The sequence below is a fragment of the Mobula birostris genome, chromosome 22, assembly GCF_030028105.1.
Source record: "Mobula birostris isolate sMobBir1 chromosome 22, sMobBir1.hap1, whole genome shotgun sequence".
In the NCBI taxonomy this organism is placed as follows: domain Eukaryota; kingdom Metazoa; phylum Chordata; class Chondrichthyes; order Myliobatiformes; family Myliobatidae; genus Mobula; species Mobula birostris.
Window position 1 is genome coordinate 10,363,662 of NC_092391.1, and position 16,288 is coordinate 10,379,949.

At 38.6% G+C, this 16,288-nt stretch overlaps 1 protein-coding gene across 6 annotated transcripts in view; it reads left to right on the forward strand.

The window, feature by feature from the left end:
- The window catches only part of LOC140186092 (multivesicular body subunit 12B-like), a 270,340-nt gene that overhangs the window by 171,441 nt on the left and 82,611 nt on the right, over positions 1-16,288 (forward strand). Inside the window, exon 8 of one of the 6 annotated variants that reach the window (XM_072239967.1) lies at positions 6,118-6,149. The exons of the other annotated variants lie outside the window; for them this stretch is intronic. Within the exon in view, the coding sequence (XP_072096068.1) occupies positions 6,118-6,134 (17 nt within the window). The 3' untranslated portion in view covers positions 6,135-6,149. Of the gene's footprint in view, positions 1-6,117; positions 6,150-16,288 lie in introns of those variants that run through there. 6 annotated transcript variants of the gene reach the window in all.

The following is a 16,288-nucleotide window of genomic DNA, read 5'->3' on the forward strand; positions in this document are numbered from 1 at the left end:
ATTTCAGTTCTTGTTTTTCTTTGCAAATATTCCAGATCAGTTTTGGACCAAGACATAATGACAAAAATACGTTAATATGGTATTATCATTATTATTGTATTTGCACAGCTTGTCTTTTGCACATTGCTTGTTTGTCAGTCTTTAAGTACAGTTTATCACAGATTCTATTATATTTCTTCATTTTTCCTGTAAATGCCTGCAAGAAGATAAATCTCAAGGTAGTATATGGTAACAAATATGTACTTTGATAAATCTACTTTGAACTTTGTAAAGTATTCTCTGCATGTAATAAATTGGAACACCAGTACAGGTGCCATGAGAACAGAGCTGTTTAATATCCATTGGTGCTAAAATGATCTCTATTGAATCGGTGTTCTGAGTGAAAGACGAGGCGTTCTCCCCAAGAGGGTAAGAACGTTGTAGAGAACAGCTGTCACCAGCTCAGATCACCACTGCAGGTTAAAGTTAAGGCAGTCATTCTTTTCATTAGTCATGTGAACAGCAACATTTAGTTAATTAAATAGATAAGCTGACACCAATGTAATGGCATAAGAAAGAAGACAATTTGGGAAATGTGTAGATGCTATCTGCAATAAACTGTAAATTCTCTTAATATGCTTCTTACCAATGGAACATTTGGTCAGATGGTATTTTTTTTTGCACCATTTCAGCAGTTTTTATCCCGAATCGCTTTTGCTAGCCTACTGTGCTGCTGTTAGTTTTAATATAATTATTCTTTTTCTTAAAATTGTGACTTTAACAATTTTTGATGTATTGAGCTCATCTCAGCAGTACAGGAGTTTATGTGCATCATTTTGGGAGACTTCATAATAACAGAATGCAATTCTTAATAAATTCCTTAAGCAATAATACTTTAATGTCTAGTATTGATGGAGAATAGGACAGCTGTTCCAGTTATTGGTTGTAAAAAGCCATTGAAACCAATCTATGTTAGTGTCATTTTAGTCCTTTGAAAAATATTTAATTTATGGAGCAGTAAAATGGCTAATTATTTGCGCTGTAGAAGCTGGAAATATACACTACTGAAAACACTTACCACAAAAATATGTAATTTTTAATTAGCAGCAGTATGCTGACCCTTCAATTGAGAAGCTTCTAGTGGCAATGTAACTTCAATTATACCACAACTCTGGACTGCAGGCAACCTCACTCAAAGATGAATAGAATTCTAAATCAGCATTTATTGTGTGCAGGGCTCCCTTGCTAATTAATCTGATCAACACTGATAGACGTGAGAACCACTGATAATTGTCTATAAAGAATATCATTGCAGGAAGGGTGATGTAATTTCTGGAATTTTAATTTATTTAAGGTTTTGCTTAGTATGTATAAACTACCTCTGAAGAATATGTCCAATTTTTTTTATTAAGAGGTACCATTCGGAACGCACCACTGAACCACACTGCCCAGGAACCCACCTATTTAACCCTAGCCTAATCACAGGACAGTTTACAATGGCCAGTTAACCAAATAAATGGGAAATCATTAGAGTGAGAGAGAAAACCAGAGCACCAAGAGGGAGCCCACGCACACACGGGAAGGAACGTACAAACTTGCCTACAGAGGATGCCGGATTTGAACTCCTGACACCCCGAGCTACGATAGTGTCGTGTTAACCTCTATAATACTGTGGTGCCTTTGTGGCTTGGTCATATTCAAAGGGTTTCAAAGCTGTTTTCGGGGTGCTTTGGTTATTGAACTGTGCTCTAGTCCTGAAGAAGGGTCTTGACCCGAAATGTCGACTGTCTATTCTTTTCCATAGATGCTGCCGGACCTGCTGAGTTCCTCCAGCATTTTGTGTGTGTTCCTAGGGGAATTGTTTTCTGCTGTTGGATTTTCCTACCTTTGCTACATAAATATTTTGGACTCCTTTAAATTTTATGATCAATGATCCTTAATAAGTAGGACTATTGCAGTAATACACACAAAACACTGGAGGAACTCAGCAGGCCCGAACGGTTTCGGCCTGAAACGTCGAATGTTTACTCTTTTCCATAGATGCTGCCTGGCCTGCTGAGTTTCTCCAGCATTTTGTGTGTGTTACTTGGATTTCCAGCATTTGCAAATTTTCTCTTTTTTGTGATAGGACTGTTGCACTGATCACATTAGCCTCAACCTAACATATAGGGAAAAAAAACTTACTTTCTTTAAATAAAGTTGAACAAAGGATTCTTCATGGGATTGGGAGTGTGTAAACTCAGAGGATTGTTACAGAACAACTTATATTATTCCAGAATTACTCATGATAATTGTGAAGTTGTTGCAGCGGCTTAACTTTCTTGAAAACTTGGTCTTTGCTAGAAATATTTGCATTTGTGAATATGTTTCCATTTTTGAGCTTTGATTCTTGAAGAGCATGTATATTCTGAACAAGTTATAGTGACCAGCAAAGTTTTCAAAAAGGCTATGTTGTTTCCTTCATCCTTGAGTTATTGTCATTACTGGCAACAGAAGTGTTTGCTGTCTAACTTTATTTGCTTCTGAAAGTTTTTCAGAGAGCATTTACAAGTCAGCCTTTCAGATAGGTCTGATAAGGTCAATACATTCTCCTCCCTGAAGAATGTACTAAACCAGGTTTATGCAACAACTAGGTTTTCTCATTACCAGTACTGTTCTTTGTTCTAGGTTTTCTTTTCTAAGGTTAAATTCCCCCAGTGCTCAGATTCGAAATCAGGATGATAATATCACTCCATCTTACCATGCTGTGGTAAGATTGAGAACTGAGTCTCCAGTTCTGATATGTCTGCATGGTAGAGCAGTGGTTAGTATAACACTATTGCAGCACCAACGTCCCGAGTTCAATTCCACCACTGTCTGTAAGGAATTTATGTGTTCTCCCTGTGACCATGTGTTTCCCCCGGGTGCTCCAGTTTCCTCCACGGTCCAAGCAAATATGGGTGCGTAGGTTAATTGGTCACATGGGTGTAATGGGTGGCGCTGGCTCACTGGGCCGGAAGGGCCCGTTACTGTGCTATATCTCTGAATTAAAATAAACTAAATTAAAATATCAAGGCTTTTGAATACAATCATTTTGCTGTTGTATGACAGTTCTGAATCTGCTAGTGAAAGGCATTTTGCCCTTTTAAGCTTCATGTTTTTCAACTGAAATGTCCAGTTTGCCGCAGAATAATCCAAAGAGGGGGATAATCTAGAGCAAAAGTCAAACCGCTGGAGTAACTCAGTGTGTCAGACAGCATCCATGGAGAGAAATGGACATTTGACATTTCAAGTTAAGGCCTTTACAGGAAAGATCAGGGGTTCGCAATCTGTGTTCCATGGACCCCTTGGTTAATGGTAGCAGTCCATGGCTTAAATAAGGTTGGGAACCACTGATCGAGATCAAAGTCAGAATAAATTTATTATCAAAATACATATATGTCACCATACAGTGTACTAACTTGAGATTCATTTTCTTGCAGGCACTTAAAGGAAAATAAAGAAATAAGGTAGAAGTCATGAAAAACAGTACATAAGACCTACGAATAACCAGTGTAGAAAATAATACAAATTGTGCAAATAAATAGTGCTGAGAACATGAGTTGTAAACTCCTTGAAAATGAGTCTGTAGATTTTGGAATCAGTCCAGTGTTGAGATGAGTGAAGTTATCCACAGTGGTTCAGGAGCCCGATGGTTGAAGGGTAATAAGTGTTCCTGAACCTGGTGATGTGGTATCTAAGGCTCCTGTATCTCCTTTCCGATGGCAGCAGTGTGAAGAGAGTGTGGCTTGGATGGTAGGAGTCCTTGATGCTGGATGCTGCTTTCTTGTGACAGTCTTCCTTGTAGATTTGCTGAACGGTAGGGAGGGCTTTTCCTGAGATGGATTGGGCTATATCCACCACTTTTGTTGGCTTTTTCATTCTTGGGCATTAGTGTTTCTATACCAGGTCATAAAACAAATTCTGTAAAAGCAAATCAAGGCTGCTGTACCTTTCACCCATTGGCAGTACCCAGAGAGAGCATGGCCTGGATGCTGGAGTCCTTGATGATGGGTCTCAACCTGAAACATTTCATTCCTTAGATGCTGCCTGATCCACTGAGTTCCTCCAGCAGTTTATTGTTGAAGAGAAATGGTTAACACCGTCAGAGATCCTTTGACCTACCTGAATATTTCCAGCATTTTTTGTTTTATTTTAGCTGTCCAGTATATGCAGTTTTCTTTTTATTTTTGATGAGTTGTAATAACACTTGGCTGTGCTTTAAAATAGATCTGCTGCAATTCCACATCATTCAGTGTAATGTAAAATACCTAAATGCCCCTTAAAAGGTTTTGGTGTCTGCTTTAAATATTTTTGACACAAATTTCCCTGTTGAAATGCTAAGAAAGCTTCAGTCACCTCTGTTCACACAATATGTAATCTTCATTGTTCGGTACTTGACTTGAAGGATTCTGCTAGTGAAGTAATGAAGAAAATAATTATTTATAAGGAAGGATTTATTTGTAAGATCGATTCTCTCACTAATGGTGAAATTAGAGGATACTTCTAATTTGGTGGGTGTTTAGTGTTACCTGCACATACCTTATTTACACCATGGATTAAAACAAGAGGCCATTCACAAATAGGCACAGATTTCAAGTAGTGTTTGGCCATTTCAGTATTCCATTGTAACTTTAAAATATTTTAACACTACTGGCTCTAAATATTCTGTAGTAAGTATCTTGCAATTTTTAAACAATTAAAATTGGCAATGACCTTAAATATAATTACATGAGAATGCTAGAACTCACGTTTCTAGAGTCACAAATAATTGCATGTCCATGTGTTAGATATGACATTTAGTAGTGTAAAGCTGAGATGGTACTGTGCAGATTTCCCTTTAATGGACTAGACAAATTGAGTTTCAAAACCTTTCCGTTTCTGAAGTAGCACACAATTTCCAGCATCTGCAAAACCTCTTATGTTTAGTATCTGTCTTAGTTAAATAAAAATTTAAAATACATTTTATTTACTTCCCTAAAAGTTTTTGATAAATTTAATCCAATTGAAATTTCTGTACAATAAAATTCTGAAATTTTTAACTGCAGAGCAGTTTATTCCTATGACAGAGCTTCAGTTGCTGCCTGTCTTCAGAGTGGGGAAATAGTTCCCAAAATTAAGAATTTTTTTAAAGTACAGAAGCAAAGTGTTTTTTTTAAGTTGATTTGCAGCCATTAAACTAAAAGTTTTGTGACGTCCATGTCCTGATACAGATAAACTATATTTAATACTTTATACAAATATTTGGTAATTTCAGCCTCCTATTATCTTGATTGTTTTGTTGCCATCTCCCATTGCTTAAACACCTCATCCTATGGAGTTATCTGCCTTTCTTGAGACTCATCAGAAAGGTTATTTAATCTGATTTCACACCGTCTCAACACCCCTCCACCACCAAGGAAGCTTGCCTTACAGGATCTTCATATTATGAGCTCAACAAACTCTCTGCTATATTGGAGATTTTGCCCCATAACACAATTTATTGCTGGATTTGCTGTTCACTGTCCTTGAATTTGTTCCTTTAGTGAAAGCTTATATCGATCAGCAAAGGGACAGGTATATTTTGTGAAGTTCTGCAAGCTAGTAGTTGAAGAAATTATGACTTGATATGTGTGTGTGTGTTCAATACATTTAGAACATCTGTTATTGCCCTTTAAATTTTCTTTGCTATTTGAAGGATAAGATTGTTAAGAGTGGGGTAAAGTTGATTTCAGATTTACAAAATTAAAATTCTTTAAATGACCTAAAATTTACAGTGAGAATAATGAATTTATTAGTGATTACCATTATGTTGAAGGAAATTTGACAGCGATTTCTGGTGTTTCCACATGCACAATTAAAGATAGAAATCCCAGAGATGCTGTCAATAATTACCTGTCCCTGCCAGGTGCACCTTTTTTTTGTAGCCTTCTGCAGTAATTTGTGGTCTGACAAGAACACTGGGATTTTAATGAACTATTCTTGCAGTTTTCAACAAGACTTGGCAATAATAGTTTTTTTTCAGTGACGTTTAGCTTGAGTTCTTCATGGTGTGCTGAGCTGCAGCCATTCTGTCCTTGAAAATTAAGTTTGGATGTGTGCTTGCCGTTCTTTCACATAAATATTCTTTAAAATGTTTAGATGCTCTGCTTCTTTGATGATGAAATTCCTCTATGGCTGAACCCTGACGGCAATGAATGTCTGGGGAGGTCCAAGCCACCACACAGCGATCACTGTGTACGTTGCTTATTTTGTATTCAACATCGAACACTGTTGTTTCATATTTGAAAGCAAAAGACTGACCAATAAAAATCAGGAAATATTATTTTATATCCACTAAAGCTAAAACTTCTGAATCAGACTTCTGTATGTCGTAGATCTGTGGTCTGCAATGCTTTGTTTGAAAATGTTCTTCAGATCTAGGTTTGCTAATTTATACTTGGGTGCTGTGTAAAGTGAACGCTCGGTTTTGCAAGAAACAAAAAAAAATGTAACATTGCATGCTTTAAGTACAGATTTGTTTTATCTTGAGACTTGAAGAAGGTTCAGTTGTTCAAAGGGATAATCCTCTAATTGATTTCACTAGCATTTTGATTCCAACTTAACTGCAATTTAAGAGTCCAGAAGAAAATTTACGAATTTTTATAAAGTGTGTAGTTGAATGTTGCCTGGATAATGTCTTATTTTTTTCTCCTGTTCCAAAACTAAATTTGTACGTGTTTTGCATGCAGGAAAATTTGCCTTGCATATGAATTAGGCTTTCCCAATTGATTAAAGTGTTTCAGAGCAGGCATGTACTGATGTATGATGTACATATTGCAGCAAACTATTTTTGATTAGCTGAGAAATTGAAGAATTTACAGTATTTCAAGTTAACTGAGAACTACCAACCTAAAACTTTGAGAATTTGAATTGCTGCACCGAATTCTTTCAATGCATTCATATCTTGGCTTTTAATGTGGATGGAACCTACTATGAGATCCAATTATTTTAATAGCCGTTACATGACTGACAATTAACAGACTGTGTAGACAGGTTTTCCTTTTAAACCAGTAAAATTGAGAGTAGTTCAGAAAATATCAGAGCAGCAAGATGACAATGAATTTTGATTTCCTGGAGCCAATATTAGTGTCCTTATTAAAGCATGTGCATCTGCTTTTAATTTACTCCAAATAATTGGAAAATGCAATGAAGCTTTCCAATTAAGGCGCTGCTTTTATGCTGTTTAATAATACCCCCATAATATTATAGCTTATGAAGTGACAGGTGAGCTGTTCTATGAATAAAACATAAATGCAGCAATAAGGGACAGAAAGTGTAGACAGTTGTGGGCTTTTAAATGCAGGATGTGATTTGCATATATTAATCTGTTCTTTTCAGGCTTATCAGGCTTTCTTCAGTAGCTGAAGTAAAAATAGCCTTGACAGGCAATGGCATGCTTCATTTTTTTGAGGATTTATTACATGTATAATTCCAGATCTTTAATAAGAAGATATGACTGATTTTCATAGTACTACAGTATTGAAGGAATTCAGCTAATTGTTCCAGATGGTGCATTCTGATTATGCAAAATTACTTTTCATGCTGATTTTTTTTGTTTGGTTTTGTTATTTTGATAGAATTCAAATAAAATTAATTTTCCCATACTGTCTTTTATCTCTCCTACGGAGGTACATCATTTGTCGTAACCTCAATTAATTTTCACCCAAGTTCCTCCCCTCACTGGTTCATTAGATATCTGCAGTCTACAGTTTTTTTTCCTTTATACTGATCGGGTGTATTTGTTTATTCATTCTTTTTAATTTAAAAGCATTCAAAGCATATTACAATGTTCTGCTGTTTTTGAATTGTTTTAACCAGCTAGGAGATGTTAATGAACACAAGCAGTTGTTCATTAAGAAATAGATTATTGACTTTTATTTTTGGATATGCCTCACATACAACCCATTCTGTGAGGGATCTTAGTAACTTCAAGGCAGTTACTCTTTTTGTTTGAGACTTACTTGCTGCGCATTATTTCTCTGCCAAATGAATGGCCAGTCTACTATGTTCTCGTCAAGACTCAAAAAGTGCTCCCCAGCAGCTGCTTGAGAAAAGCATTGGCACAAGCAGCTGCTGGGGAGCACTTTTCAAGCACTTTTCTCCAATCAGAAGTAGTCATGTATGTGGTCTGAGTTTGAGCAGTGAGTATGTTGCAAGGTGAGGAAGATAAAACTGGAATCAATGATTCCAGTCCAAGATTCTGATGTGAGAAGAGTCCTCATTTCTGAGGAAGGATTATTTCGCAGGCTCTTTCACTGAATCAGAACTGCTCCACTGAATTTAAAAAGAAAATCCTGTACCTTTATTTTTGTATGTCAGAATGAATTATTTTTTGAATTTACTATAATATGTTTTGAATGATTTTTGTACGTATGTTGGCAAATAAAAACTGGACAACAAAATTGTGATGCTGTTGAAAAAGTTGATTATAACTTGATATTTGTCCTGTACTTTATAAGCCTGAGTAAGTTAGGCCCTTGTCTGTTTGGGGAAAATGAGAATTTTAATTGACAGTGAACACAAGTTCTACACTTTTGATAACTCAATCAGTTTCAGATTCACTTATATACCACGTGTACATCAAAACATACAATAAAGCAAAGGGTCGAGGTGGAGGGAGTACATTTGGATTGGAGGATTGTGACTAGTGGTGTCCCACAAGGATCGGTTCTGGGACCTCTACTTTTCGTGATTTTTATTAACGACCTGGATGTGGGGGTAGAAGGGTGGGTTGGCAAGTTTGCAGACGACACAAAGGTTGGTGGTGGTGTGCATAGTGCAGAGGATTGTCGAAGATTGCAGAGAGATATTGATAGGAAGCAGAAGTGGGCTGAGAAGTGGCAGATGGAGTTCAACCCGGAGAAGTGTGAGGTGTACACTTTGGAAGGACAAACTCCAAGGCAGAGTACAAAGTAAATGGTAGGTTACTTGGTAGTGTGGAGGAGCAGAGGGATCTGGGGGTACATGTCCACAGATCTCTGAAAGTTGCCTCACAGGTAGATAGGGTAGTTAAGAAAGCTTATGGGGTGTTAGCTTTCATAAGTCAAGGGATAGCGTTTAAGAGTCGTGAGGTAATGATGCAGCTCTATAAAACTCTGGTTAGGCCACACTTGAGTACTGTGTCCAGTTCTGGTCTCCTCACTATAGGAAGGATGTGGAGGCATTGGAAAGGGTACAGAGGAGATTTACCATGATGCTGCCTGGTTTAGAGAGTATGGATTATGATCAGAGATTAAGGGAGCCACGGCTTTACTCTTTGGAGAGGAGGAGGATGAGAGGAAACATGATAGAGGTATACAAGATATTAAGAGGAATAGATAGAGTGGATAGCCAGCGCCTCTTTCCCAGGGCAGCACTGCTCAATACAAGAAGACATGGCTTTAAGGTAAGGGGTGGGAAGTTCAAGGGGGATATTAGAGGAAGGTTTTTCACTCAGAGAGTGGTCGGTGCGTGGAATGCACTGCCTGAGTCAGTGGTGGAGGCAGATACACTAGTGAAGTTTAAGAGACTACTAGACAGGTATATGGAGGAATCTAAGGTGGGGGTTATATGGCAGGCAGGGTTTGAGGGTCGGCACAACAATGTGGGCCGAAGGGCCTGTACTGTGCTGTACTATTCTATGTTCTATATGTTATATAAAATACATTGTTTGCGTCAGTGACCAGCACAACCTAAGGCTGTGCTGCAGGCAGCCCGCAAGTGTCGCCAAACATTTAGGCACTGACATAACATGCCCACAATGTTCATCAGAACTACACAACAGAGCAAAACAAGCCCCTTTACTCCCTCCAACCCACCCACCCTCTCACAAATACAGATAGGCCTCTCACCCCAGGACAGGTCACCTCCAATCTTCCAGCCTCCTGTGGACTTGTAGACATCGGGCCTCCAACTTCCGGACGTGCCATTTCTGGTTGTTGACCTTTGGGCTTCCACCTTTGGTATTGACCTTTGGACCTGCAGTTTTAATTCCTCAGTCAGCTGACCACTTTTAACAGTATTGATTAAACAGAATCTGTACCATATTGTTTCACAAGGATTAAGTTATAACATTTAACTTCTAGATTTTTGTAAATAAATGTTGATACTTGGGAACAGAGTATGCAGAACTGTGATTTGTTGATAATGAAACTTGTCGGCCCTGAATGTAGATAGGATGTTGAATTTGTGCTTACTACAAGAGAGACCCAAATGAGAGAGTTCTGAGTGTTTCAGAGGCTTCTCAGCAAAAAATCCAGTGGACTCATTGGCGGCCCACCATTGACTATTGGCTACAACTTTGTTCACCATCTGTTATCCTCTCAGTTGGTGAATGTGAGATCAAAAGGCAGCCTGTATGAGGGGACATTATGAGTTATGCAAATTATGTGGGGTATGGATAGCGTAAATGCAGCAGGCTTTTTCCACTGAGGTTGGGTGGGACTACAACTCGTCATGGGTTGAAGGTAAAAGGTGAGTAGTTTAAGGGGAATATGAGGGGAAACTTCTTCACTTAAAGGTCATGAGAGTGTGAAACAAACTACCAACACAAGTGGTTACTGAGGGCTCAATTTCAACATTTAAGGGAAGTTTGGATAGGTACATGGATGGCGTGGGTGTGGAGGGCTATGGTCCGGGTGCAGATCAACAGGACTAGGCAGTTTAAATGGTTTGCCATGGACTAGATGGACTGAAGGGCCTGTTTTTGTGCTGTAATTTTCAATGACTCAAAGAAATCAGATTGATTGAAATCAAAGGCTGGGAAGTGGTCATCAGTTATAACAAGTGGATGGAGATTTGGCTTGAATATTACCCTGGTATACAATTGAAGGTAAAGTTCACCAGTGAGAAGACATCAGTCACTGCAGTGAATCTGCCTGTTGTGGCAAGTACCAAACCCACAGTGGAAGAGCATCAACTCACTCACTCATGGGTAATGCACCAGGTGCTGATGCATTTTGCTGGAACTGATAAAGCTGCCACACTTAAAATATATGCTTAAACTTTTCTTTCTCTCCTGGAAGAAGGGGACTGGACTCCCTGATACGCTGTATACCAGGAGCATGACCTTGTATCAGACCATGGACGACTTCCGTAACAACCATTTCCAGTGATCATAATGAAACTGTGCTTGGTCCTCTTCAGCAAGTTGCTCCATCCCAACAATCCTGATAGTCTAGAGGTTCCTTCATCCCTAATCTGTCACATGTAGCACATCATCATCATCATCAGGTGCCGTGCCCAGTTTGAGCTTTGACTGCCATGGCCGACACACTCCTGTTTCGGGTCAAGTGGATCAATTCATTGATATTCATTTCCAGTTCTCTGGCTGCTGTCTCCATCATCATTTGTCTTTGCCTTCCTCTTGCTTTCTTCCCTTCAATTTTTCCCATAATTACCGTGCATTCTAACTCCTCTTTCCTAATCACATGTCCAATGAAGTTACGTTGCCTTTTCATGATCTTATACATTATTTCTCTTTTTGTGTTTGCTCTGTTCATGACATCCTCGTTAGATATTCGTTTCGTCCATGATATTCTTTGCATCGTCCTCAAAAACCACATCTCTGCTGCTTCAATTCATTTCCTCATGTTACTAGATATTGTCCAACATTCTGAGCCATATAACATAACTGGAAAAATATAACATTTCAGTACTCTTAGGTGGGTTGTCCTGCCTAGTTTAGTATTAGTCAGTATACTCTTCATTCTCGTAAAGGTGTCTCTTGCCATCCCTAATCTTCTTTTGATGTCCATGTCGCACCTGCCATCTGATGTCACCCTGCTTCCTAAGTAGCAAAAGTTCTATACTTGTTTTATGTCTTCCCCATTTATTCTCAGCCTGCAGATAGGATTCTCCTTTTTGGATATCACCATGCATTGTCTTTTTGCAATTGGTAGATAGACCCATTTTTGCACTTTCTCCAACAACTATATCAATTAAGTTTTGTAGTTCTTCCTCCGTACTTGCAATTAACACTGTCATCCGCATATCTGAAATTATTGATGTTTTCACCGCCAGCTTTGATCCCCAAGATGTTTCTTATTTTTTGTAATATTGGTTCACTGTACACATTAAATAAATCAGGGGAGAAAACATACCCTTGTCTAACGCCCTCTCTTGATTTTCGTAAACTGACTCACTTCTCCATCTATTCTTACAGCAGTAGTTTGTTCCCAGTTACAGATTTCGCAAAATAATATTAGCACAAGTCCCTGAGTGACATGGCCTGAAGATTTGGTGGTGCGTGGGATGTTGTCCTGGACCCATGTTTCTACAAGAACAAACATACAGCAGTTCCTCTTCTTGCACTGGGTTAGCTTCATCCAAAGGCAATCCAGCTTGTCTTTCAGGGAGCGAATACTGGAGAGCAGCTCTGGTGGGAGAGCTGGCCTGCTCCTCTAGATGTGACACTTTCACATTGACTAGGCTCAGAAATTGCCAGAAGTCCATTATTTGAGGGGAGATGTTAGTACAGGAAGACAGGCTGAGGTAAAAGGAAGCAAATGGTCAACTCCTGTTCATCTGCAGCTTATACATCCAAGCTTATGCTTGGATGTATAACTGCAGAAGAGTGCACCAGCTACAACCTGATGGATTTTTAGTAAGCCATGCCTGTGTCCCTGGGGCACTACCCCACAGAAGTGAGGCCTAGATAACATCAGAATCAGATTTTTCATCACTGACATATGATGTGAAATGTTGGTTTGTGGCAGATACTGTGCAAGACAAGAAACAATTATAAGCACAAGATTCTGCAGATGCTAGCATCACACAGTCCAAGAGGAACTTGGCAAGTCAGAAAGCATATACGAAGAGGAATAAACAGTTGATGTTTTGGGCTGAGATCCTTCATCAGGATTTCAAAGGAAGGGGTAAGAAGCCAGAATAAGAAGGTAGTGGGTCAAGGGGAAGGAGTACAAGCTGGTAGGTGATGGGTGATACCAGGTGAGGGGGGAGTAATAAAAAATAATTAAAAATACTATAAAATATAAGTAGTGCAAAAAAGGAATAGCAAGATAGTGTTTATGGGTTGATAGGTCATTCAGAAATATGATAGGAGAGAGGAAGAAACTGTTCATAAAATGCTGAGCGTGGGTCTTCAGGCTCCTGTACCACCACCTCCATGGCAATAATGAGAAACGGGTATATTCGAGATATGTTCAGCAAATTTGGCCAAAACCTAATCATGTAATGATTTCCCATCCCCCCCCCCATCCAAGCAAAGCCATCTGTTTACATGCAGACCGAAATCGAGGCCAAAGTATTGCAATGCCTCGAGGTAACATCGATCAGCTACAAGAATTTTTCTGGCTTGGTCTCTATCCTTTGCACTTCATCACTTGGCTTTAAGGATCCACAAGTCGAAGTGCTGATTATCTGTGCAACTCAGCATATTTCAATCTGGTTAATTTTTATTATAGTTTTGAAATAATCAGAAGTGTTTTGCTTCTCTTTACTCGACAGCATAAGCAGAATGCTTAAAAAGATTATTTCCTGACAAAGTAGATAGTGACAGCTCAGTTTGGTGGAAAATATCATAATTACCTCATGTAACTTGAAAGCATGTAAATACCCATCAACTAGAGTAGAGAAGGTTAAAAAGTTGGCATAATGTTGTGGGCTGAAGGGCCTGTACTGTATTATAGTGTTCTGAGAACTACTCTGTATCTCAGTTGGCAAACAACAAAATTGTGATGCCTCCTCCCATTGTGAGCTCTGTCATTTTCATTAGGGGATGGCTCAATTCACTGTAGTAGAACATATTATTTTTGGGCCTTCATTCTGTCATTTTAAAATGAGTAGTCTTTTAGGTATAATTTTCATATTTTTTTAAAATTAATTGCATGACTTTCTCTTGGTGGTTGTAAAGTTAAATGAAGTGAGACTTGAACTTGGTTTGGACATTCCAGATGTCGGATTGGGTGGTGCAGTTTGTGTTGTGCCCGCCTACCTTGTACCCACCTGGAAAATATACCTCTTGATTTTTCAGATGCTTATGTTTTTTTTAAATTTCACCTATTGACTATTAGTTTATTTCCATTTGTAATGACACATGTGATGCTCATGTTGTGATTTGGCCATTCGACGTTGATAAACAATTGTTAGCCCTAACTCTGCTGATAATCAAATATAATGTTACAACAAAGAAACAAGCAGTTCAAAGTATATTTATTATTGAAGTATGTACAACTTTGAGATTCCTCTAATTGCAGACAGCCAGCAAACAAAGAAACGCAACAGAATCCACAAAAAACCCACGTAATCAAGACCATGAACATTCAATATGCAAAAAAGAACAAATCGCACAAACAATAAATAAAAATGTGAATCAATAAAACACAGAACATGAGGCCACAGAGTCCCTCAAAGTGATTCCACAGCCACAGTCAGTTCAGCACTGAGACAAGTGAAGCCTGTCCAGGAGCCCAATGGCTACAGCCTCATGAGCAATTCAAAATTAACAACATTTTATTTCTAGTGCTTTGCAGGTTCTTATCTTGTGGTATGATCCACAAAGGCCAAAATTCCCATTTACAAGTGCAGTGCCACTTAGATTGGTGCATTAGTTAGTCCGACCAAGAAGATTAAATATTGTGAATTGAATTGCAGGCTGGTGTTTTGCAATGGAAAATATTTAGTCTGGGCACATAACAAATTTATACAGGCAACTGTTATGTTACCAAAGATAAACCATGGAGCTAGGAAGATTCATCCCAAAAATACTGAATTAAAAGGTGCTTTTCTCTGAAACCTCTTGCAAAGGCCTCATTAGGGGCTTGTTGATCTAGTGCTTAATATGCAGATTAAATAGACCCATTAAATATAGTTTAAAGAGATTTATGTGCAGACATTTAATTTTTTTTGAAGATTTTTTTAATAGGCCCATTTACTTCAGCAGTATTAATGATTACTTAATCCATACTGAACTCGCAATGTGTGATGACTTTCTTATATGAATGGTGCAAGCGTGCTTAGGGGCATTCTTCCCTCCGTACCAGACCAGATATGGACTTCAATTAAATTAAGTGCAGTCTTAATTGTTTTCTCACATTAGCTTACCTTTTATTCGAAGGAATAGATATTGTACTGTAAATAATTTTAGTAAACATCAAAATGATGGACAATTAGAATTGCTCAAAGATCCATAATCTGGGAGTTGTCATCTACTGAATATGTTAAGTAACATGAACAATGAATCCTTTGTGTTAAAGATTTTCTTTAACTAAAATGAGCTTGTTGTTTTGCATATTTATGAACCTACACACACAGACACATACTCTCACACACTCACTCACATACTCACACACACACACACACACACACACACACACACACACACACTCATACACACACACACACACACACACTCATGGTTAGATTTTAACTTTAATTAGTGTTGTGAATAGTGGGGTGGAATATCACAAGGGAAAGCTGTATAGGACTTGGAATTATAGCTATTGGAACATTAAATATCATTTAAAAAGTGTGTGCAATTCTTTTCAGCAGTCTTGAATGGTCAATGTTGGGATAAAAATGTTTCCGCCTAACAATTTTTAAAACATTCAGTGCCAGACATGTAGATTTTTTTTCCCCTCTGAAAGGAAGGTTATGTAGTATGGAGCACACGCGTTTATTATCAATCAAATGAAAATTTGACGCATCAGTGTATTTGGCTATTTAATCAAATAACTGAGAAACCGGAGGAACTGAATCAAGATGTTAACATTGATCTTCAGAATTGTAGTTGAAGTAAATTGATGGTATCTGATGGCCCTGTGTACTTGAAATTTTGTGATGGCAATGAGCGCTTTTTTTGTTGGCAAATTGGAATAATTATTGTAAATCTCTCTTTCTAAGTAGCTCTGTATATGTAGTGAGATCACTCGGGACTGGTATGATGTTCTCCTGAGGGGTTGTTCCCTTAATGGAGAAAGCCTGTTTGTGACTTTGTTTAACATGAGGAGGCTGATGCATGGGCAGCCACCACTCAGTCCTTGACAGACCAGGGTCAACGTTCAGTGGCACGGAGTGCAAGAGGACTGGGGACCCTTCACTGCTGCAGCCTTCCTCCGCCTTCTCTGCCATTGTGACGTCCATCGTTTTCTGCCAGCTCCACTGTTGAGGTCTGGGTTGGATTGCTGTTTATCTGGAACCTCACCCTAGACCTTACTGCCATGGGTGACCCTACCAGGAGCCGACCTTCCAGCAGCATCACTCTGGGGATCTCAAGCACTCACAAGCCTTTACACTACGACAATGTGACGATCCTTTGGGAAGTCCGAATATC